Here is a 25,069-nt window from a genome sequence, read left to right as displayed (position 1 = left end):
AGATTATAAAGCAAAAGGATTTTGTTTTTAATGTACTGTCTCTGCCAGTATCTGTGCTATCTACGATCTGTCCATTTCTGTTTCCACATTGAAATAATCTAATTGCTGTAAACCTGTGCTGTTTTTTTTTTAAATGTGTATTCCTCCAGGTGTAATCCCAAACACTGGAGTCCTTATATCTTTGCTGTTTACAACTTGCCCAGAAATCAATGAACTGGTTACTTCAGCCTACAATTCCACCCGTTCAAACAGAATGTACGTTACGGGCGGGCCTTAGAGGCCTGGCCCGTCCAGTTTGGATCCAGTGCACCCCACCCCCCTCCAGTTTCAGATTCTAAATTGATAACAATAATAACAATCATTTAAAAATATCTAATTGCTTCTGGTGTTTGGAAACACGACATTAGTGTCCCTTTGTCGGAATGTTTAAAAGAGCGTATCCTTTTTATATTCAGTATTAAATAGTCAGTAGAAAGTAAGCATTATATGTACATTCGCTACTTTACAGTAAGTTGGTGTGTGTGTGTGGGAAGAGCTGTTGTAATTCGTGCTGCGTGGATAGTTCATAACATTGGCTGTATTATGATGTATCTATTTATTTGTTTGTTTATTGTCATCGCTGCCAGTCCTGCATTCAAATCACTCCGGTATTTATTGACAAACACCTCCAATATCACATCGGAACTCTACATTGGGCGAAAGTATTTTTAGCTCAGGTCGAGGATATGTGCGCAATCCCAACTGCGGTTTGCGGTACCAATCATTGGCTGATTTCGACACTCCTACCTGACTACACGTCCTTCTTTGTACCGTATATGCTGTGAAGCACATCGAATAACAGACGTGGCTGCACCACAAGGCAGGATTTGTGAAAACTAGTGTTTGTCCTGTTCCATCTGCTGGGTAGATATCTATGTTTATGGTGAGTCCTGTCGGATTTTTTTTCCCTTAGTAAAAATGTGGTGTGCATGCATCACAGCATAGGTAACCACGTAACAGCAGATTGAGATGGCCTGTAATACAGTGTAACATAAGTATTACATTGCTATTTTATGGCACATAGTACAAGTATCGGTTATATGATACATCGTTATATTTTTGTATATTGAGATTAAATATTAAATGAAAATTGAGCAGTTTTCAGGGAATGTCCATAACCAAGAAGTTACAGTAATTTACAGTTATAGTGTGGATTTACTCCAGGAATTATATATCATTATAACACACACACACACACACACAAACACACACACACACACACACACTCATCGTTTTATTGTATTAACGTATTTACTGAAAAGTGTAGTGTAGATTTTTTTTAAAGGTTTGGTGTTTATGATAAAAAAAAAAAAAAAATGAATGCAACTGCAGTATATTTAAACATAATAATATGTTGATAGAAAACATACCGGATGAATTATACTCTACCTACTGCGTTACTCCTCTGAGTGCTGAAATGTGCCCTTTCTCTTTCAATTCCACCTGTGCTTTTCGTGTTCATACTTCCTCAGGCCATGGCGGATGATAGGAATGGTGCGAGTTCAGCTGCAGGTGCTAAAGTCTCCTCGCTCGGCAAGGCTCTGTCACACAATCGCTTGGACCTGCTCGATGATGATTTCTGTTCAATGCCAGCTGCAGCTCACCGGTTCGGTGCGACACAGAGTGCTCGCCGTAGGAGGAGACTGTCGAGCGGGCAGAGCCTCGACTCGCTGGACTCGGTGTTGAGCCCGGCTGCAGAAGCGCGCGTCTTGGTTATCAACACTGGAGGAACTATCGGTATGATGTACCATGACAATGGTAAGTGAATGTATTTACTAATCCTCTATATGTCGTTGGTTAACATGGCCGTGTTTTTTGTTTGTTTGTTTTTTTTGCACCAGGTATCACTCATTCACATAAAATGTGGTTTAGCAGTGGCATCACCAATTTTTATACATTCCAAAAACTCCACGAAATTACGTGATTGCTTTAGACATGACGTGTTTCCTTTACAGTATGTTTTCTCTAGGGTGAATACATTACCCTTCTATCGTATGCCAAGGTTGCTCCAAGTCCCCAGTGTACTATAGCAGTGGTGCAATGAAAGAATACATTTGTATAACATTTTAGGGAACCCCCGGTAATTAAATGTAAGATTAACGTGATATCAGAATAGAGGTATACAGTATGTCAATGCTGTAGAATGCATTCGAATTCTACCCTTGGCTTAACATTATAAGGTTATTTAAAATGTGTTTGAGGTTTGTGTTAATCTTCAAAATGGGGGTGGGGGGGGTGGGGGGCAATAATATTACAGCCAATATTTCTCAAAAGGATGCTCAAAACAACAGTAAACATGCTGTATTGTTCAGCTGAACTTGTTTATAAATGCTGCATATGAAAAACATGGCAACTGAGACATTTCAAAATGCTGAACACGTATGTGTGATTAACTTTTAATAATTCCCATATCCTTCTAAGAATTGGTTAATTGCAATGACCTTGAAAAGTTCTATACTAAGTTCAGTAGTAGCTATTATGGTCCTAAGCTATTTACTATCATGGTGCCAATTGCAATGAAAATACACAGGGACCAGCTGATCCCCCAACTTCAATATAGACCTATTTGTTATTATTATTATTATTATTATTATTATTATTATTATTATTATTAGTTTATTTAACGGACACTTTTATCCAAGGCAACTTACAGAGACTATGTTGTGTGAACTATGCATCAGCTACAGAGTCACTTACAACAACGTCTCACCTGAAAGACAAAGCACAAGGAGGTTAAGTGACTTGCTGAGGGTCACACAGTGAGTCAGTGAGAGAGCTGGGATTTCACTGGGGATCTCTTGGTTAGAAGCCCTTTTCCTTAACCACTGGACCACACCGCCTCCTAGTCTATGGGGAAAATACAGAATGTATGTGTTGAGGTGGGGGTACAGAAGAGAAAGTGGCATGCTGCATTCTGGTATAGCATAGTCCTCCTATGTGTTAGTTTAGGCGTTTTCTTATATTTTTCTTCTACTGAAGATATTCAGTACCTGAAGTTGAAAAGAATAGTTATCAGAAATTAGAGTGTAATATGGTACAAATTCGATTTTTGTTTTTCATCTAATTCACTATTAAAGCAGGTAACTGTGACTGACGGTTCTGATGTATTCTTTAATATATAAAAGCTGCATATGCCTATTTTATTTTTTTTACTACCACTGCAAAACAGGGTTCGACATTTTGTTCAAAATTTTACCACAAAATCGGTTCCTTCAAGACTAATACAGTTGCACTTTGAACATGATTCCAGTTACCTTTTCAGAAGTGTGGGGTACACATACAGTACAGCACTCGTGAGGCTGATTACTCATTAAAATGTAAAGATGTGTTAAGTGGTCTGAGTTGGGTAAAACAGACGACAAATGAGCCAGCAACATGTTCAATACTTGTTGGACGTATGCCGTGTGTGTATAATACATTTCACTGATGTGAATGAATAATGGTACATTTAAAGGTACTGTCTTTAGGTACCCTCTTGCTAGACCTGTCACAGCTGAACCAGTTCATTGCACTTCTGCTGATGTCCTTTGAGGCAATCTGTAGGCCACATCAGAGTGTCTGATGAGTAAACAGTTGTACCTGTAATTCACTGACACAGTTTATAGAGGGGCCTAAACTGACTAGAACTGGCCTGGTTATGCTTCTCAATACAAAATACTTACTGCTATCTGAAAGAAGATTATTTTGTATTTATTTATTTTTGTCCTTGACCAAGGGTAGGTACATTTGTTATTTCCACCAACTAAACACACATACAGGTTCTGAAGTATTTTACCTATTGACCTGGTGTGGAGAAGTCTGCATGAGAACAGAAAATATGTGTGACACAGCCCTATTTTTCAGATGCATCACTATTCAAAGAACACTCCACAGGCATGCACATTATAGCATTCAAAGTGGACATGGTTATTAGATAAAACACCTAAAGAAACACTTGTACAGGAAAATGACAAACGAGCAACATTGCATGTGGGCCTACATAGGATGTGATAAAAATTATTAAGCTCTGGCTACTCCGGTTTCCTCCGACAGTCCAAAGACATGCTGTTCAGGTTGATTGGTCATTTTAAATTTCTCTCTGTGTGAGTGTGTATGGTGCCCTGCAATGGACTGGCATCGCATCCAGGGTGTAGTCCTGTGTCTGCTGGGTTAGTCTCTGGCTCACTGCAACCCTGTTCAGGATTAAGTGGTTAATGATAATGGATGGGTGATTCAGCTTGCTAACATCCGTGTCCCAGATTTGTGGGGGATTGATAGATTATTTTGTGATGTTGTTATTCAAATAAAAATGATAAAATACTTGAAAAAGGACATGCATCAAGCTCCTTAACTAGCGCCTTTTGAAACAATTCTGTCAAACAGTTTTGAAACATAACTGTACAGCTGACAAAGATTGGTATACATGTGGGGCTTGAGTACGATAACAGTTTAAAACATACTTTACCAAGCTGTTAAATATTACATATCCATCCTGAGCGCACTAAAAACCTTTCAGCTTTACAGAAGAAGTAGTAAAAGAAAGGCAGGGGTCAGTCTAATAATAAGAACCAAATTAAACCAGACACAACTGGATCTAGTTCAGAACAGGGAGAATGGTCTGGTCTGGCAGGTAAACAAGTTCTGTGGAAACTGAAACCGGCCAACCCTAGCATTTTAAACATGGCTTGTTTGTTTTTGTGCGGTGTCATCCACAATACATACAGTGTGTTAGGGAGTAGTAAGGAGTGGGTGCTGTGTGAGCAGATCTGATGGCGGATTCTAAAATTAGACACCTGAACATTTTTAATTGCGGGTCCTGTAGCATGGCATTTGTGTTTAAAGCTGTACTGTCTACCATGTAGTGGTTTCCTTTCAGTTAGCAAGTGGGATAATGTTTAATAGGATTATTGTGCCTTGACCTTACAGTTTTATAAACTTTAACTTAGAATATGTAATATAGATTAGAGCTGCAAATAATCTAATATTCAAACAAACACTGCTTGAAATATGTTTGGTGGAAAAAGAGAACAGAAACTTCAAAGAGGTCTGAAATAAATAACACATGTTTTGCTGAAGTCTTTCTCTCCTTTCTTTTATAAGGTAATTTGATGGGTTACTGAGTTTGTTGTGCCTTTTTTTACTGTAATATGGTACAAACTGTACTTTTGTTTTCCAGCTAATTCAAATTATTGGCACAGATTGGCTGTTAACAATCTGATATTTTGTAGTCCCTGTTTTAACACTTTCACCCACAGTATCCTGCATGAACCAACTGCAGACAATGAAACAATGCTGTCTGTAGGTTCATCTGCTGGTTTAGTAAATTGTGTTTGTACCTGTATCTGTCACATTCTTGTTTGGCGTGGGTTTATAGTTCACAGTGGTTTTAAAATATATCCTTGATATAGGTCTGTATCCGCACAGAAAATAATTTCCCTTCTGTTTGCTATGTAGGTCTAACATGAGCAGTTTTTATAGAATCCAATCCTTGACCCCTTTGATATTAAATTAACTAAGAGGTGAACGGTAACAGACTACATGCAAGTAATGCAAACTAAGAACATTCTTTAACGAAGCATGTTACTAGATATAATACAAATTATTTTATTTTATGTGTGTTATTTAAAATCGCACACATGAGATGATCTATGTAGCAAATGGAAGTATGGCGTTTTAAAGTTGTCTATACCCCCTTTCAATCTTTTCAGAGTTATCCTGGATAACACCACAGCTACTTAACTTAAAACATTAACTCACTTGTTGAATCTTTGTTGGAGAATTAATTAATTTTTTTTTGATTCCATAACTGGATTCCAGAAAAATCTTGGGCCCTATAAACTCAGTTGACTCATCTGCCAACACAGCTCAGAACATCACGCATCTTTCTTTATTTATTTATTTAAAATGGGGAAGCGATTAACTTTGTAAGCTGAAAGCAACATATTTTATTGAGTGATTTTTTTTTTGTTTCTTTTAAAACAAATACAGTATTCTACAGATCTAAGAAAGCCTTGTAGAAAGTTTCCTTTTACACCAAGAGTTTTATCAGCTGAATTTTATTACTTGTAAAAACAAGCTGATGACAACCTATGCTTATTATGCCTAGTGCCTTTGTAAGCTCTATCTGTTTCTTTAGAACACTTTGCATTTGAAACCACTAGAGAGCAGCACAATACCAATCATGACAAGGGTTACACTGGTTAGAGAATATGGAATATACAGGGTGATTAGCAAGTAAGTTTACCGCATCAATGTGGTGGTGTGTTGGTGAGGTAAAATTACTTACTAAAGTATAAATACAAACTATATACTGTATAAAGATGCCAGTGACCGATTAAATAATTCAACCACCTCTGTTACACAATACGTTGAGAGTGTTGCAATGTGTATAAAAAAAAAAAAAAAAAAAAAAAAAAAAAAAAAAACATAAGGTTGGAGAACCTGACTAAAGGAGCAATTGTGGACTGTTATTTACGGCAACATTCAATGCAGCACAGCAGGCCTCTCTAGCTAGCTAGTGACATATTTGAGTGATTCAGTCTCTCAATCCATGTTGTGTTCCTCTTGGTAGTGCTGTTTTAAACCCTGCTGTTCTGTTTATCCTTTCTCCACAGTGCTCACCCCTCAGGCAAACACATTTGTAAAGGCTCTACGGAAGCTGCCGACCCTGCATGATGAACTGTACGCCCAGCAAACCAGACTTTATGACTGTTGTGATGCCACAGAGAACACTCTGGTCCTGCCGTAAGTAAAGATGCCGGTAATTGGCTGTGTTTCCATTTTTTGATCTTCCTTTTGAAAGTAGTGCAGGTTGGAGCAGAGAGATGATCAACCTTTTGAGATGACTGGAAAGTTCTTAAGAGCCATAAGAAATAACAATAATGCTACAAGAATTACAAAAATTAACAGCGTAATGTTTTTCTTCCAGGTTTTATAACTTGGTACAGACATTGAACTGGTTTCAAAATTTAGACCTTTGTTTATACACTTAAAAAATAAATAAATATAGTAAACCCTTTTTAGGGCAATTGTGAATGGCAACACTGCCTAACCAGTAACAATTGCATGACCAATCACAAACCTTCAGATGCAAGTCATGTGATCTGTTTTGACATACTCATCCTCAGTCATCCACAAGGGGGAGCAGCAGTGTCATTTTCCCAGACAAGCTTTGTTTAATACATTTTTTTAAATTGATTTTATTTACTTGTATTAATTTATTTTACCAGGAAACAACAACATGATGATCCCTCATCGGTAACAGGGTCCTGTAATACCTTTAGTTTATCCATTGCGTGGCTGACAGTGTGACTTGGTGCTATATAGGTCTGATAGCCTGGCCTGTTCCAAGCGGCATGAACCGTGAACTTAGTTTGTGTTTGAATGTTGGTTATTGGAGATCAGAAGTAAGAATAAAACACAGGTGCGCTGATATACTTCTCTGCTTTGAAACTCTAAATATAGAGCTCTCTGTGTGCCTAACTTGCAGGAGTGCCAAAGCCAATACAATGCTCCCTCCAGAATCCCCAGTGAAGACTGCGTGCTGTCAGGACACAAACCTGCACTCCTCTGGCTGTATGAGTCACCTTGCACATCACAAAGCTGTGTTTTTACTAGGCAGGCTACTCTGGGTTAATGTTTGTCTTTTAACAAAATGGTCATCATTAAATTGTGATTATTATTATTCATGGTTTATTTGGCAGATACTGTTACCTAAGGATTATGCAAGTACCCTATCAGGATCATCACAGGTGTCATGATACATATTGATTTGAGACCTGCATATTGTGACTAGTATTGTGACATTAATGTATTGTTATACCCCTATTGAGTGGACAGCCAGAGCAGAGCTGTGTTTAATTTGTTCTGGGTGGATACCACCATTCCTCAATGAATACTACCTCTAATTCCTTCAGGCCGGTTGAGGGTGAAAATCTGCAGCAAAGTCTGTTATCTGGATTAGCTGACAGTGATCAATCTATAGAACTTTCAAAAGAGTGTACATTGTTAAATGTTTCTTTACCCCCAAGTATTAATAACTCCCACAAAACAAACCTTCAACTCTAGTTTTGCTGATTTAAGCTCTGTTCTGTTTGGCATAGCTCCTGTGCGATCATGCATTTAAACTGCATTCTAGTTGGAAGCTGCTTTTGTTAGTAACAGTGAGCTTGCCAGAGGTAGAAAGTGAACTGTGAACATAAGTGTTAACAAATCGGAATTTACAAGTCCTTACTTTTAAAGGTGTAGTAACTTTGATTTTAATAACATTTTTCATGCCTCTTACAATTAATACTATGTTCCCAGGGCTGTTATTCTTTGCTTGTCACTTTGACAAAGTTAAATACACGTTTTCCAGCGTCAACGCTAAGTGTTACACAGCTAATGCAATGCTTACTTTTGGTGTACTTCCATTGAAAATGTTGCATTGAACTGGTGGAGACATTTTCACTCTCAGACTGCCTTCAAGGTATGCCAACAGTGCTCTTTCTAAACTAAAACCACATATCATTATTAAATGCAAATATGTGTTTGCCATTACACGTGCTTCTTTTAAAACATGTGAGACTTACAGTATATCATTTAAGTGCATGACAGGTAAGATTTATGGAATTACTGTTTTAGCCAGAACCCCCTTTTAACATTCTTAATTAGTGCTGGAACAAACACAGGATTTTCATGTTTGATATTCACTCATAATTTAAATATTCGTTTGGATATTCATTTGATTTGAAAAAGTAATAAAAGCCATTATATTGCACAGAACCCAGGCAGACAGCATAGCAGCAGTGGGTGTGGCTGTAGCCCCTGTGTGTGTGTGCCTTTATTTTACAGCTAGACCTTACAATATATAACACGTTAAAATAGAAAAATATCCCAGGAGTAAAGAATATGTTGTGTAAGACTTAATTTTCCCTAGTGAATTAACTACAAAACAAAGGATACCAAACAACAGTTCTAGTTAAACCCTGTTTTGTTTGTTCCCGAAATAAATAGTACATAAAGTTAACACCACATTTTATTTTTTTAATTGTTTTCATTCCCTGCCATTGCCGTTTCTTCACATAAACAGTTGCCATAGACATTTTCATAAAGTAGTAACATGAGGTTTACTTGTGCATTTTTGTAACTGAACAAGTAAACGAAAACTGAAATTTAACTTTAACACAAATCAAACAAATGTGGAAATGGCATTGTAAAATGAAAGGGGAAAAAAAAAATCACCGTTCTGGTTCTTGTTTATTTCACTCCTCGTAACAGAAAGTCACAACGAAAAATATATAACATATGCGATCTATATAAAAATCACGACACAACATTTCCAGCAAGTTGGGCACTGTTTAAGTGAGGCATTTCAGAATGACGTGCTTGCCTTTTTTGTCTCGAGCCTGACTCGCTCTAAAGCAGCACAACCCGTTTTCACTCCCATATCAAGCGGCATTCTTTTTCATTTATCATTTTTTAAACTGTCGCGCGGTGAAGTGGTAAATAAGAGCAAGATATTTTTGTTGTTTCTAGTTGATACGAACATCTGATTTTTGTATCCGAATACATGTCATAAAATATTAATTTAAATATTCGGATATTTGTCCCAGTGCTATTATTAATTGTGGTTGGTGGGAATACATGATACAAAACTAAATATTTTTCTTTTTCATGTGTTTCCTTGACTAGAAGGTGTAAGGGGTGAGCAGTCTAAATATTTACCAGCCAGATGGATTCAGACCAGCAGTGTGGGCTGCCCCCGCTTTATCCATGTGGTTAGGCCTGGAGCTCTCAGCATGCCCTAACCGCTGAGGGCTTCTGCAAAACCGTGAAAAGAAGAACCGACACAGGGAGCAAAGATAAGGAGGCAAAAGAGCCCTTCACTAATTGAAAGGGAGCATCCTGTGGGAGGGAATTTGTTTGGCATCATGTTCTAACACGTGCACTGCACCCACTTTCAATACAACTCTGATAAAAGGGGATAGTGGGGGGGCGAGGACGGGTGTTGTTTGGAGGTGACCATATGTCACACTGCTTGAGAAAGACTGCTGGTGTGTAATTGAAAATATGCAAACAATCTTACAAGTACAGTCCTGTTTAGGTAGCAGGGTGTATGGCCCGTGAGACAAGTTTATTTGTGTATTATAACACGTTTTCAGTATGTTGCTTCAGTGAGCACTGGTAATAATATGGAGAGTAAATATCTGCTAAATATATAAGCGTGATCATGATGTCTAGTGCTGCTGGATTTAATGTAATTCATTGATGTTCGTGAAGAATAACAATTTATTAATTGATGGGGTATTTATATATAGTGTAGACGCTATGAAAATCAGTGTTCTGATTACTACAGACTGATTTTGAAACTGGTTGTAACTCCTTTGTGCAAAGTGTATTATTGCAGTTATATACAGTATGTCATTGAAGATGGGTAATTCTAATTATCTTCCTCCATTCCTACATGTGACCTACAGTGTGGAAAGAGAACTCCACTTAGTGCTGTGTGTGGAGGATAATACAATGGAAAACATGCTTCAAGCTATCATTCCGATTTGGCGTTAACATTTGTTTAATTTCTGAACTGAATTTCATTCTTTTAAACAAAACATTTACCATATGGGTAATGTGTAAACCGTTTCTCAACATAGCAAATAATTATCTCTCTGTGATCAATAAATCTTGATTTTGATCCCAACTACTCTCCAAGCTCTTATTTAGGAAACATACCAAAGGGGGTGTGTGCTTTTTAGCAGAAGCCCTGTTGGTAGTTATTGCGCAACTGTTCTATGGTTGATAGTCAAACGTATCAGAAATCTATGTGAAATGGGTTGCTGACACTCCAGACTGAGACCTGAGTTGGAAAGGGTAATTCTAGTCTCAGCTATTGGCCACTGAGGTCAAGGATAGGGGTAAATAGTGGCGTTCCATGAGGTGATAAATCCTAGCCAATCAGAGCTTGCAGAAAAAAATACCTTTTTGACCAACAAAAGAAAATACATATTATTTGCTACTACTTTTTTTAAAACAGTGCATGTAAAATCTACATAGGGAATTGTAATGCAGCTTTGTGGAGTTATTTCTATAGCTATAGCATCTTTAACCACACTCTGAAAACAATTCTCCATAAATGTACCCCCAGACAACCCAGCCAAGTATGCAAATATCCATGTTTTTTTTCTTTTCTCTCTTCCAATGATACACCAGTGGCAGCACTAGAAGGTAAATAAATAATTGGTGATTTGAATACCATTTGCACGCCCCCGCAGGCCCCTCCTCCCACTGCCCTGAGATTATGAACAACATATGCTGAAGGATCGCCTTGCAAGCAGAGGCTAATTAACGGTGTGTCGGCTGGCTTTGCTTGCTTTATTTCTGCTGGGGGAAGCTCCCTGCTGCGCTATTGAAAACCTAAAAAGATGGTTGGTCTGTTTCCTTGTTTATGATGGAGTATGCTAATGAACTGGCGGCATTTACTGTAGAGATTAAGAAAAAAAATCTTTTCACAGCTGCTTAACCATTGTGATTGACCCAGCAGAACCAGAAAACACCACATCAAATTTAACACCACTTAGAGCTAGCATGAATATGCAATGACAGGGGGGTCAGAAGCGAGGTTAGGAGGGAGCTGATTTGTACATGTGGGTTCATGACGCACCACCTCAAGCTGCAAGAGAAAAGATCCACAGGCACGAGTCGGTTGATTTTTAACCCACACAAGCTTAGACAAAGAATAATCCTAAAATACCTGAATAATTCCCCGCCATGGCTTTTAAGTCTGTTTCATCTCCCGTTGCTAGTGCAGAGGGGTTGAAAAAAATCTTGTTTGTCTTGTAGCTTTTAACCTTTTCATGCCTTTCATTTTACTCACACTTTTACATTCACTGTGACTGTTGAAGCCCATTCATCCTTCTACTGCACTATGGGACTTATTTAGAAACAAAGGCAAGTTCAGAGATGAGACTAAGAAAAAGAATGTTAAGAAATTGCTATTTGTAGAGTATATAGAACAGGAAAATATTTGATCTAGTCCCGAGCTGGGGTATTGACATTGGTGCCAATACCTAATCCCCATGTGCTGAAGCTCCAATATTAAGATTTAATTCCCCACAAAATCTGCACTTTGAGGAAATTCACAAAGCAAAACCACTAAAAAACAGTAGAAAACACTTGTTTATGTTACAAAACTAGAAATGAGAAACTTTTTTGCTAAGGGCCCTTGAATTTAATCGCTCAGTGGTTTATAGTTTTGTAACTTGAAAGTATTCGTGGCACCCAGGAGTAAATTCCTTGAATTTTCCTCTGCATGTGGATAAGGACTACATTTTTTTTGATTATGGCACATAACAGTAACAATAAAGTTAAATAAAAAAAAAGAGTACAATTTGAGTATTTTGAGTTTTGCTTATAACATAGTTGATTGGAACAGAGATGATGCATATTAACCCTAATTGTACACTAACAGGATTGGTCTTATTCACACAGAGGACAACTGACACAATTCTTTTGAGGTTGCAAGGCAAAAAAAAATCGATTTAGAATACAGGTAATCGGCCTGACTGTCTTCTAATTATCACCCCTGTGAAACAGTTCAGCAAACATGTCATGATAGGTCCCATAGATTTTATTTTTCAAGATTTAAGAGGTTGTTGCACTATACAATTATTTTATTCTATTGAGCCTGAATTTGTCGGAATCTTATTTTATTTGGCTCTTTTTATGCATTAGAGCCTCAAAGTACTTTGTTGCCATGAATGCAGTACTGCATCTGATGCTGCAACTATTATGCCCTTGACAGTAGTCCAACATACAGCTGTGAATGTGTTTTTGTTATTTGTTTGCAATGTATAACTTACTTCATTGCAAATTCAGACAATAGTTCTGTACTGCTGGGCACTGTCGGCTCAGATCCATGTTAAAACCATACTCAAACTCAACTAACTGGTCCCCTCGCAATATTAAAAACAGGTCTCCTAAATTGCATTGAAGTTTATACAGTACCACCCAGGCTGGAATCATTGGAGGTTCTGTAGCACACTTTTATCCTGTACCATACACACCAAGCATAAAGATAAAGGGGTTTTCAGAACAGAAAATAGGAGGCACTTTTTTACACAGAGAATTGTGGGAGTCTAGAACCAACTCCCCAGTAATGTTGTTGAAGCTGACACCCTGGTATCCTTCAAGAAGTTGCTTGATGAGATTCGGGGATCAATAAGCTACTATCAATAAACTTTATAAATGTTCATAAGAATTCAAAACCAGATTAGAGCTCAAGATCTGGCTTAGCTTCTCTTGTGCGTGCGTGTGTTTGTGTGTGTGTCAGTGTGTGCATGCATGTGTGCGTGCGTGCGTGCGTGTGTGTGTGTCTCCTCCAGCATTCCAGAAACATTGCAGAAAGTTAAAGGGTGAACATTGCTTGGTTTTCTCTGCCTGTATGTGTCAAGCTTGACTTTATTTATTTATTTTTGTTTGCATGTTTATCCATCAACAAATATTCACTTGCTTTTGTTTTTTAATCTGCTGTAGGCTTTCAAACCTGGGTAAGAGAATTATCTACACAGTGATAGAGTATTGTCCTCTTCTGGACTCTTGCAACATGATGACGGATGACTGGGCAGCGATCGCTAAGGATTTATATGTTAGTTCTGGTGATTGTTACCTCAGATCTGTGTGAATTGCATTATCTGCAAACTCTTTTGATAGTGGGGTCTATTCAGTTGACCTTAATGATGCTGTTTGAATCATTAAATACACAATATACCTTGGCTTTTTACATATTTCATAGACAGAAATACACTCAAGGCACTCTTATGCAGGGTTAGACATTTGATTTTCATAATCTTGGCTTTTCTTGAATGAACAGTGTAGGCATTTAGATCAGCCACTGCTTTGATCAGTAGACCAGGAGTGTACCAGGTTTCTAGTAAGCACTTCTCTTTTTATGGCTTGTTAATATAATCTAAATAGCAGGCTTTCTAAAATTCAGAATAAACTTTAAAATGTAAATTGGGTTAAGGGATGTATAAAGAAAGCAAGAATGCAAGTCCTTGATGTGGTGTCTCCTTTTGGAGTAAACATTCTTTCAAGATGAGAGTTTTCCAACAAGGTGCTGTGCTGTCTTGAGATCAGGAGGTCAAGAGATTAATCTTTGACATAGAATAAAATACAGTACAGTATACTGCTAAATGAAAAGCTAGCCATAATCTTTGAAAAACTCAGCAACGATGACTCAAGTTCAGTCTGATTTCTTTTGAATCGGCATACTGTAGTAGAAGCATATTTTTGAGAACACACTGGTAATTTATGCCACTAGGTGGCACACTAGCACTGTTTTTGGCTTCAACTTTTGTATGGCAGTGGTAGTGGGTATCAGTCCTTCCCTTCTGGCAGTGATACAACACATGCATTGCTAAATAGTACTTGATAGAAAAAGGTGCCCAGCTAGTAGGACCACAGAGTGAAGGTCTGTAAGATATGACAAGAGCAGTTGACAGCAGCTGCAGAGGATTGCATGATCCAAAATACTTAAACCAATACGCACAATAACTAAAACACAGAGTGCAGGTTCCTGCCCTTTTGCAGGATGGATACTACTATAAAAATCCATAGAATGCAAAATTAATTTCCAAACAAAAATAGAAAACATGTATATAGAGCAGACCAGGAAATTATGAGTTTATTATAAAAAAAACATAGAATCAAGCTTTTTCTAACAAGTCTTCTCTATCTTGCTTCCCCCCCTAGAAATACTACGAACAATACGATGGTTTTGTGGTTCTGCACGGCACTGACACAATGGCTTATACTGCATCAGCCCTGTCCTTCATGTGTGAACACCTGGGCAAGACAGTCATCCTTACAGGCTCTCAGGTATACTTGCCCACAGTGGCAATTAGAATCTGGCACAATGGAGAAATGAGGCTGTCCAGGGAGTTTTACATTAAAGAAAAGTTTAATGCAGAGCTGTCCATAGCGATCACCAGGGAGTTTCTTAGGAGCCTGTCTGTCTGTCAGTCAGTCTGTGTATATATACTGTGTGTATGTATGTACTGTGTAAGCATTTTATTTGATCAATTATTCTCATTTTTGTGTGCCTACATTACCTTTTTGATTTTGCACCGTTAGTACACCTTTTTTCAGATTTTATATGTACAGATAAACCCGCTTTATATCATGATTGCAGTGCAGGCATAATTAGTGTTGTAAAGCGGGTCATGATATAAACCGGGTTTCACGTTTGCCAGGGACAGCACATTACAAGTGTGAGAACCTGTGGTGCATGTTAAGCAAGGTGATATAAAACATATGTGTCTGTGTGGTATATATATATATATATATATATATATATATATATATCATATATATATTATATATATATATATATATATATATATATATATATATATATATATATATATATATATATATATATATATATTATATATATATATATATATATATATATATATATATATATATATATATATATACACACATCAGACTACACGCGTGTTGTTGTGCTCATTAGCCCTGTTCCAGGTTTAAACTTTTATACCATCATTTATAAAAAAAATACATAAATAAGAATAAGAATAATTACTCATTTTTAACAAAAGCTGCTGATTGTCGAACCTTCAGCTTTAAATCATAGTGTGGTGCTCTGTAAGCAATCTGTTGGCAGCAGTGATTTAATGCATTGTTCCACAGTTAAACCTGCAGTGCACTATACACTCTTAACTGCTGGCAGACAGTTTTAGTATTTTGGGGCAAAAGTGTCTTCAGTACTGCACTCCGTCCACCTTGTGTTTTCATTTTAGGTGCCGATCTATGAGTTGAAGAATGATGGTCGTGACAACCTGTTAGGTGCTCTGCTTATTGCTGGCCAGTTTGTGATTCCAGAGGTCAGTGTCCTGCTGAAACTAGCACCAGAAGTGACACAGCCATCCCTTTAAGACAAAAAAAACCTCAAGTTTTCATGACATTTTCTTATTACAACACCACTTAGTAATGTCTCTTTGTTCTATATTCCTTTGTTGACCTGCTTGATTTAAATGCATGAAATGTCTCATTATCGGTTAGGTCTGTCTATATTTTCACCACAAACTGTACAGAGGAAACCGGGTCACCAAGGTGGATGCTGGGAGTTTCAACGCTTTCTCCTCTCCTAACCTCCCTCCACTGGCAAATGCTGAAGTTGATATAAAGAGTAAGGGCAATCGGATTATTCCTTTTTATTGATAGCCGTGTGTTCCATTCCTATCCCAATGACCAGAAGGTTGTGAGATCCATTACTCAGTCTGTGGGTCAAGCCATCCTAGGCCTTTTTAGGCTCAATCAAAAATTAGCGACACCTGCTGGAAAGGAGTAATGGTATAGCTGCAGGTCTGCGCACTGTCGCTATAACCTTGATTCAGCATTTGTGATATCCTTTTTCAGGTTTGTATTTATTTATTTATTTATTTATTTATTTGGACCTGGCTACAATATTGGAATATTTATTTTACTGTATTAACAATCTTGGGGCTTTTTTTGTTAATGAAACACACCTAATTAATGGATTAAGGTCTGTAGATGTACTGTTGAATATAAAAATGCTGTGAAATCATCTTTCACCACAACATTTAGTGTTAACATTTAGTGACATTTCAAGCTCTGGTTGCCTTGCAATCTATATCTGTTAATAAAAGCTGTGCTTCTTGTTTAGTTTCATAGCTTCACATTTGGACTCACCACACCTTAGGAATACATTCCTTATTCAGTAGCTTGCTTTTTATGCCTAGCTTGCTTACAGGGCGCTTTCTAGTCTGTATTGCCTGATCGTGATGCAAAAAGGGTGCTATTGAACTGGGGAAATTAGCTCCCTGCAACAGAAACTCTTTTCCTTACGATCCAGTCTGGCCTTTTTGCAAAACTAGGATGTACTGGAGATGTACAGCATAGCAGCAGTCAATTCTTTATTTTGCTGAAATGAAGACAAAAGGCAGTACCACATACTTTTGAGTTTGTTCAATTCACATCTCTCACTGTCGTCATTAAAACAGGGGTCAGATTATACCAAGATAATGTATTTGTTAATAACAATACATAGAAAGCCTTGGAGAGCCCTTTTTTTATTGGAATAGCAGTGGTATTTAGGTCTGCTTCCATTTAGATAATTTGCATATGTAACAGGCAGTGTTATGTGAGGCTCACATTCTGACCCCCTATAGCTGTAGTTAAAAGCTAAGATGCAGAAGAGCCTGGTTATAAAATTGTGAACTAAAAAGGGGATTCCTATTGCAGTGAATAATGCTCTCTTCAGTTCTACTGCAGCTTCTGTGTCCAAATCAACTGGTGTTTCTCTCTTTGTCTTCTAGTTAACTGGGACACGGTTTGGAGAGCCAGCACAACCAAAAAGTTTTTGGTTCAGACTAACATGAACAGGAATGTCGGACTGTTGCGCATCTTCCCTGGAATTACATCTGAGACTGTAAGTGCCAAACACTGCTTTCACACCTATAGCGTAGGCCTGGCAATTGTGCTGAATTGTATAGGTGTTTTGTGGTATTGTTTAACACAGTATTCAAGACATAAAAGGATAGTAATTAACCTGTAGGATCACTAAGTGCCTTTAATATTTCTCTATCCTGAAAGCTTTTATTTGTTTTCTGCATGTTTTTCTTTTCATTAATTAAAAAAAAAAAAATGACTTTCCGTCCAACATCTTGTGTTTCTGTCTGACTGTGTTCTCTCTGATTTCACTGCCCTTCCACACAGCAGAAAGGTTGTTCCAGTAGTCCTGTTAAATGCTGGTACTGGTATTCTCTTTAACTCAGGTGTTCTTAGTGATGTTCAGGTCTATTTTCTGTATTTTTCCATTTCATATCACACATTGTGCCAACTTTTTTTTTTCTGACAAGTTTAAAATCTGCTTTTTGTACTGAGTAAGAAGTTCTCTCACATTGCAAAAAAAAAAAAAAACTAAACAAACAAAAAAAAACTTGCCTGAAGCACATAGCACAGTGCAGAAACATGGTTACATCATCAAAGTGCAACACACTACATTGGCAGGACCAAAAAATCAGAACATTTTTGTGGGATATTTAGTATGTTGCACTGTGATATATTCTCTAACTAAAAATACCTGAGACACTAATGATGGAGTCATTATCTAAAACATTTCTCTACTTGACTCCTTTTGTTTGGTACAGTGATACACAGTAATAACCATCTCACTGCATTGTTTTGCTGCATAGTGAGTGCTTTGAAACATGAATGTAGAAGAGTGGTGTGTCTGTCTGGTAGTAGTTTAGCAGTCATTCCCCAAGTTCCTGAGAGGCACTGTTATTCTACAGCTGGCAAGTTTGAGAGCACATACTGCAGGCACGACTATAAATACTACAATTTAAAAACCCAGATGGGGAACAATATGATTGTAGGTTTTATTAAATGTATCTTTCAGAGTGATCTGCCAGCTGGCTAACCAGCTCACTATAGACAAGTGCCAGGAAATGGCAGCAACAAAATTGCAAAAGGTTTTTCTGTTTTACTGATTTGTATTGCTGTAAAACTGCCATTTAATGTCCTGATGCCAGCTATTGTACCAAACGGAATCGGTCACATGTCTTGGTTTTAATCATGAATGATCTTAGTGCACTTGGAGGGCAGCTCAAACAGATGGAAGGCCAGTCGGTGGCAGATTTGTATTAAAACTCAACTGTGTAACATTCCTACGAGGGGCCATATCACTGGCCCATGTGCATGCAGAATCTGCATAGCTTTTTGCAACAAAAAAATAAGAATGAAAAGCAAGAAGTATCAAAATACTTCAATCTTGTAATGTATAAGTTAATGTTCTATATTAGGTCTCTGTCTTAATAATAACACAGATGAAGATTAAATTAATTGTCTTAAGTTGAGATTTATGATTATGTTGGTTACCTGCTTTTTTGATCCATTCACAATCTTGTGGTCTAAATAATTGCATGATTTTGGACAAAAATTGCAAATGCAATCTGGAAACGAGCAATAAGAATGGTGTGATTTAACTTGGTGTTGCTGTTGGACTAAAATGAATTCTTGCTTGTTGTGCACCTCCATTTGTAGTAGAGGTCTCAAATGTTTTGGAAAAAAAACAAGATAAAGGGAACATGTGTTGTCATTTAAAAAAATAAATATATATTTTTGTACTATAGAATACTTGAGAGAGTTCCCAGTTTGTCTGCTTTGTCTGTGGTAATCTGCTGCTCTATGTGTGTTCTCGGTAGTGTCTTCAGAGTCAAATGTTAGTGACTGCAAAGCAATCAATAGGGAAAGCAGTTGGTTGGTTACTGATAGGGAAGAAGAGTCCATTTCTCCATCTAGCTGAAGGGATGTGCAAGACTACCTTGAGTAATGGTTGAATGATAGTCTGATGATCCACATTGATGCCTTTTTTCTCCCCCTAGATCCGTGCTTTCCTGCAGCCCCCCATGGAAGCTATAGTTCTGGAGACGTACGGCAGTGGGAATGCACCTGACAATCAGCCCGATCTGCTGGAAGAGATTAAAAAGGCCACTGACAGAGGGGTCCTCATAATCAACTGCACCCAGTGCCTGCAGGGCTCAGTCACAGAGACCTACGCCACTGGAAAAGTAAGAGAATGTGCTGGAAAGGGCTGTGGTGTTTTTTATTTGCTCCAAATGAACACTACTGATAACCACTCTAGATGATGGTCACACAGGGCCCATTGTGTTGTACAGAAAAAATGATTTTTGTAATATTTTTTTTAACTGTATAACATTGATGTTGCCCCACCCTGACAGCCTTATTAGTAAACTTCTGGCAGCTAAAAGGAATATACATATACATTACATTACACCAGTGAGCTTTGAAACTGCAGGAAAGTCCACTTTTTGCTTCAGTACTGCATAAAAGGTTGACTATAATGTATTTAGAGATAAGAGAAAAGATAACTGAATCATATTCTCTGACCCATAACTGACAATGTTTCTTTAAGTACCAAAAATATCTTGAAGACTAAGATAGTAAAATGAGAAAAGTCACATATATTCATAGATATTCATAGTCATAGATTTTTGTCATAGTTTACTGTTTAAGTGTGGCGCAGATCTAAAACTATCCTGGTGGAAAACATGAAAATGTATTTTAGATAACAGCCTGGATTTCAACAACAACTAGCATTGAATGAGAGAAAGAACATTGTAACTAACAAAATCATAGCTTTGAGCAGCGGTCCATATAAGCTACGTACCTGCCATTTTTATGTGTTAAAAAATCAGAAATATGCACTAAATTTATATTGAATGTGTAAAAAAAGGCATAGCAATTTGGCTGCACAGCTTGTCTGTCTCCACTGAAACTTCCACTAACAACTACATCTCCCAGAATACAATGTCTTCAGTTACTAGGAAACTGTACACAAGAAAAACCAACCCAACAAACATTATCCAATCTTTGCTGCCAGTCACAGTAAGAATAAGAAAAATTTGCCAGTAAACTACACAAGTTGAAGGGTAAACACACCAGTTCATCTACAAATCCAACTGGAACCATCGTCAGAGGCAACCGCTAAAAAAAGGTGCCAATGTTACGAAACAAACTGTTTTATAACTTATTAGTGCATTTCCGTATGGCTTTTATTGAAGTTTTAACATGTTCACTGAGTTTAAGAATTTAATGTAAAAATATAAGTAACATAATTAATTTGCAGAGTCAATGTGATACCTCAAAAAATGTGCTGAGCTGGTAAAGACCCTTATAGAACACACACGTGGTTGTACAGCAGTTCAAAGTAACAATACAGTTAAAATGGAAGGCTCTTTTTTAATGCCTACCCATTACCATTAAAGCCAGTACAGTATTTATTGAGATTACTCATGACTTCAAGGTAATTTTACCCCCTGAAAATGCATTTTACTTTCTGTGTTAAAATTCGGCTAAGTTACTTCCAGACCAAAAACCTTATCTGGAGCTCTAGCTTTGAGCATTTCATTTTTTCACTCATCTACCTAGTCTGCTTTCTGTACTTTTCTAATGAGAGAAAAGCATCCCGAATGGTGTGTGATGGATTCTGTGATGTTCATATCTAATTTGCTGTTCCTTGCAGGCCCTTAGCAAAGCAGGTGTGATAGCAGGGGGTGACATGACACCAGAGGCGGCCCTCTCCAAGCTTTCATATGTGCTGGGTAAAAGCCAGCTGAGTATGGAACAGAAAAGAGAGGTACATTAACTATGAATGACATACCGCCACAGAGCTCAAGTAGCACAATACAGTAAAAGGAACAATATAAATTGTATGCTTACAGATCTTTAATGGTGTACATTTACAGTAAGGCAGACGGTACTCAATGAAAATAAATAAAGTTTGGTCTTTCCTTTAAGATCAGTTAGGTGCTGTTTTCATCTGACTCTACTGAATAACAGGCTTTGCTGTGCTGTGAATGGGAGCCTTTGTGACATTAAAGTGTCAAGTTATGAGAGGATAACAGGATTTGGAATTGCAATGAAATTATATAGCAAAAAGATTTCACTTATTCAACAGTGTTGTAATTAGTGTATTGTTGTATATAGATAAATTCTTAATTATGGTTATTGGTGAACTCATCATTTTTGCACAGTGCCTTTTGAAATTATAATAAAAGGATCTTAATGTATTTAGAGATGACATACATCAACAGTGTGAGTACCTGAAACATATATATATATATATATATATATATATATATATATATATATATATATATATATATATATAGTAAGGTGGCAGGGGGAGGGTCAGATTCCTCCCTGCCTAAAAACATGTGCAAATGCACGTTTTGTTTAATCTAATTTAGTTTAATTTGTTTGTTTTAATTGTATTATTTGTTAATTGTTAATTATCCCCTGCACCTGGAGGTAATTGTAAATTAGAACCAGGTTCAGAGTATTTAAAGAGTGCAGCCAGTTTGTTTTGGACTGTGCCTATAGAGTGAAGAGCTCAATAGTCAGGGACCTGCAGTGTTTAGTTAGTGCGCCGAGGAAGCTGGGGGTTTGTTTTGTATTTTGAATTAAAGTGCGTGTATCTATGGGTCACGTTTTTAAAGGGGCATAAAAAATGCTCTAACAATCATTTTCTTCTTGACTCTTACCTGAAAGTTCAAAAAACAAAGTGTAATGCTGACTTGGTTGTTTAAAATAAACAGTAAAAGTCCAAGTACTTTGTTAACTCTGGCTAAGTGTTGCCTGTTAAAGTATTCACTGTCCTTTGCTGTTCTAAGATCAGTTTCTCTCGTGTTTAGATGCTAAGTGAAAACTTAAGGGGAGAGATGCTCGCACCACTTAAAGGAGGCACATTCTCACTAAGAGACAGTAGATTCATTCAGGTCATAGCTAGGTCTCTCAGTGTCAGCTGTAAAGAGGTAAGCAATGTCTTTTTTGTAGTCTCTGAAGTAGTTTTCCCAATGCATGCTGTCTATCGTATGTCAGTTATTATTTATTATATATATATATATATATATATATATATATATTATATAGATATATATATTAATATATTATATATATAAATTGACAAATTTAAAAAAAAACATTTTTTTTAATATGGTCATTGTATAGTTAAAGAAAGATGACCATATAAAAAGAAGTTTTGACGATTGTGCTACCAAACCTGTCTCTGCGGCTATTTGTCAAAGAGTTTGGAAACCTCATCTCTAAGAAAATGTCATTCCACTTAATTGGGGGTATTGCGGTGCAAACACTGGGGAGGGTGGTTTTCTTATTTTAGGAATTCTCTAAATTAAAGTGAGGTGTCACAAAATTGTCAAATTTTACTGTTACTAATTCTGTTTTGAAAGCTATACTAATAGCCATTGAAAGACTTTAGCTTTGGTATCATTGTCAATATTAACAGTCATTATGTATAACAAACTCCCTCTGTACTGCCAGCACAGATAAAAGCACAGGGTCTATAAAAAAATAATAATTATGGTGGTCCAACCTTTAAATATTTTAAAATAGAGGACATGATGTAATCTAAATTTTTTTCACAAATTTCTGTTGAATAAAACCATTCGAATGAATTTGATGAGCTTACACATGTTGTATTCATGTTTCTCCATCTTCCAGGAGCTGGAGGCAGTCCGTGATGCTTTAACTCCTGCCCTGGCTTGCGCAGCTGCTAAAATTGGAGATATCAACGCCCTGGAAGCCATTCGTGAAATGGTGAGATCTTTTATCATGTTCTCAGCAGGGGTGCGTAGTTTCATCCAGTGAATACCAGTGTCTAACTTCAAACTAGGTATTAAACAATTATGAGTTACCCAATCTAAACCAACATTTTCATAAAATTACAAACTAAACAATAACGATCAAACCAAACCAAAACTTGAACCGGCATTTTTATACAAAGAAAAGCGCTGAAAGTTACACCAGTGGCATTTTTTGGAGCTCATTGTGAATTTATATGAATACTCTTACTGTACCTTATTTCACTGGTATGTGAGTACCAATTTTTTTGTCCTCCAACACCAACAGCACAAAGGGTTTAAACCCAGCTTTCAGGCCTTTCAACTGGAGTGAACACCTGAAACAACCTTCCAAAGGGGTCTTTGGACAGAAATTGCAGAACATGAGATAAAATAAATAACTAAACATTTAGTTTCATACCTACTATATAACAGCACTGAAGATGCGTTTCCCTAAATAAACTAATTGGTGCCAATGAAATAGTCTGACTATCTATGAGGCACGTTTCAGGTACGCAAGTATGTGGCCAAGAGAAGGGAACAGACTTCAGCAAAAATGTTAGAGGTAGTGAAACTTAATACAAAAGGCTGCAGCTTTTGTTTGATTTTCTAAACAATTGAAACTAGCTAATATGTGTAAAACTGTTTCTACACAAACTAAGGAAATTGCTCAGAGATGAACCAAGAATGCAATTCAGGCGCAACTGAAAGTAATATAGGCTAGAGGGTCAACCCCCTCTTGTTTCGTGACAGGAGAGACAGCAGAAAGAATACCCACATTGTGATTCAGTGCATCTCCTAGCTTTGGTGCTGCACCCTGTCATTACTATGAAGCAGGTTGCTCAGGATAAACCGGTTTGTCTCTCCTCTTAGAGCTCAGCCCTGGCCTCTTAGGGGGAATCGTTGAGAATGTGTGTCTTGGCCTCCATTTAGTTTGGTTGAATTTTTGGCTGGTATTAAAATTTAGTTGGAACTTTATCTATAGAGCAGGGTTTCACAAACCTGGCCCTCAGGATCCCAGTGCCTTCTGGTTTTTATTAGTCCTCAGTTACTTAACTGAACCCTTAATTGAATTAATTTGTTTAATTGGACCATTGTTGATTGTTCTCAGCTAAAAAGTTGCAGATTTCAAGTTACTTAACATTTTATAGTTAATTTGAAATCTCCAAGTGTTTAAGAGCTGAAAACAATTAGAAAGATCTAATTAAACAAATTATTAGTTCAATTAGTTAGTAATTGAGCTAACTAAACCAGAAGACACTGGGGTCCCGGGGGTGCCGGGTTTGTGCAGCCTTGCTATAGGGTCAGCATCACACATCAGGATGGAGTGATACGCAGAGGATCAATTAACTAATTTGCATCCTTGGTATCTTTTATTTATTTGATAAGCTGTAAAACACTGTGCTTTCTGTTGTCTGCTTTATAAAATCATCAATTCGAAAAATTTGATCTGCCACCATAAAATACAAAAGTATGTTGAAAGTTAATACATGTCAATATTCAAATATTCAACTAGTCAAATGGAAAAGTGACAATCGACCTCAAAGTGGTTGTTCCAAGCAGTTTTATACAGCATGAACAGAAGTATTACAGAACAGTATGTTCATAACTAGAACACCAGACTTGATCACATGCATTATTAATATAGTTTTTAAAGTGGTGACTAGTCAGCTGTTCGACTGTCAAATTAGTAGTTGTTGGTTTCATATATTAAATTGGAATGTAACATGTTAAATGTATTTTATTCTACATTTTAGGATTGAACTTGTATATCTGAAAATAAGAGCCAACATATTTTCATCTGTAATTTCCATGCTAACAAGCACCAATAAAATAACTATTTTAAAAGGTTACTATGCTGACTA

The 25,069-nt window shown here is 37.1% G+C and overlaps 1 protein-coding gene across 2 annotated transcripts in view; it reads left to right on the top strand.

The window, feature by feature from the left end:
- Nucleotides 1–817: 817 nt before the first annotated feature.
- LOC121323814 (60 kDa lysophospholipase-like) overlaps nucleotides 818–25,069 on the top strand; it is a 40,887-nt gene continuing 16,635 nt past the window's right edge. For both annotated transcript variants that reach the window (XM_041265041.1, XM_041265040.1), the window contains exons 1-12: nucleotides 818–922; nucleotides 1,512–1,797; nucleotides 6,633–6,762; nucleotides 13,528–13,639; nucleotides 14,746–14,871; nucleotides 15,819–15,902; nucleotides 16,081–16,207; nucleotides 17,358–17,470; nucleotides 19,428–19,613; nucleotides 21,089–21,202; nucleotides 22,260–22,379; nucleotides 23,086–23,181. In XM_041265041.1, coding sequence (XP_041120975.1) covers nucleotides 914–922; nucleotides 1,512–1,797; nucleotides 6,633–6,762; nucleotides 13,528–13,639; nucleotides 14,746–14,871; nucleotides 15,819–15,902; nucleotides 16,081–16,207; nucleotides 17,358–17,470; nucleotides 19,428–19,613; nucleotides 21,089–21,202; nucleotides 22,260–22,379; nucleotides 23,086–23,181 — 1,503 coding nt within the window. In that variant the 5' untranslated portion in view covers nucleotides 818–913. The remainder of the gene's footprint in view (nucleotides 923–1,511; nucleotides 1,798–6,632; nucleotides 6,763–13,527; nucleotides 13,640–14,745; nucleotides 14,872–15,818; nucleotides 15,903–16,080; nucleotides 16,208–17,357; nucleotides 17,471–19,427; nucleotides 19,614–21,088; nucleotides 21,203–22,259; nucleotides 22,380–23,085; nucleotides 23,182–25,069) is intronic.

The sequence above is a fragment of the Polyodon spathula genome, chromosome 12 (assembly GCF_017654505.1).
Source record: "Polyodon spathula isolate WHYD16114869_AA chromosome 12, ASM1765450v1, whole genome shotgun sequence".
Taxonomy (NCBI): Eukaryota; Metazoa; Chordata; class Actinopteri; order Acipenseriformes; family Polyodontidae; genus Polyodon; species Polyodon spathula.
The sequence above is the reverse complement of the archived record's forward strand: the minus strand, read 5'-3'. Positions and strand labels throughout refer to the sequence as shown.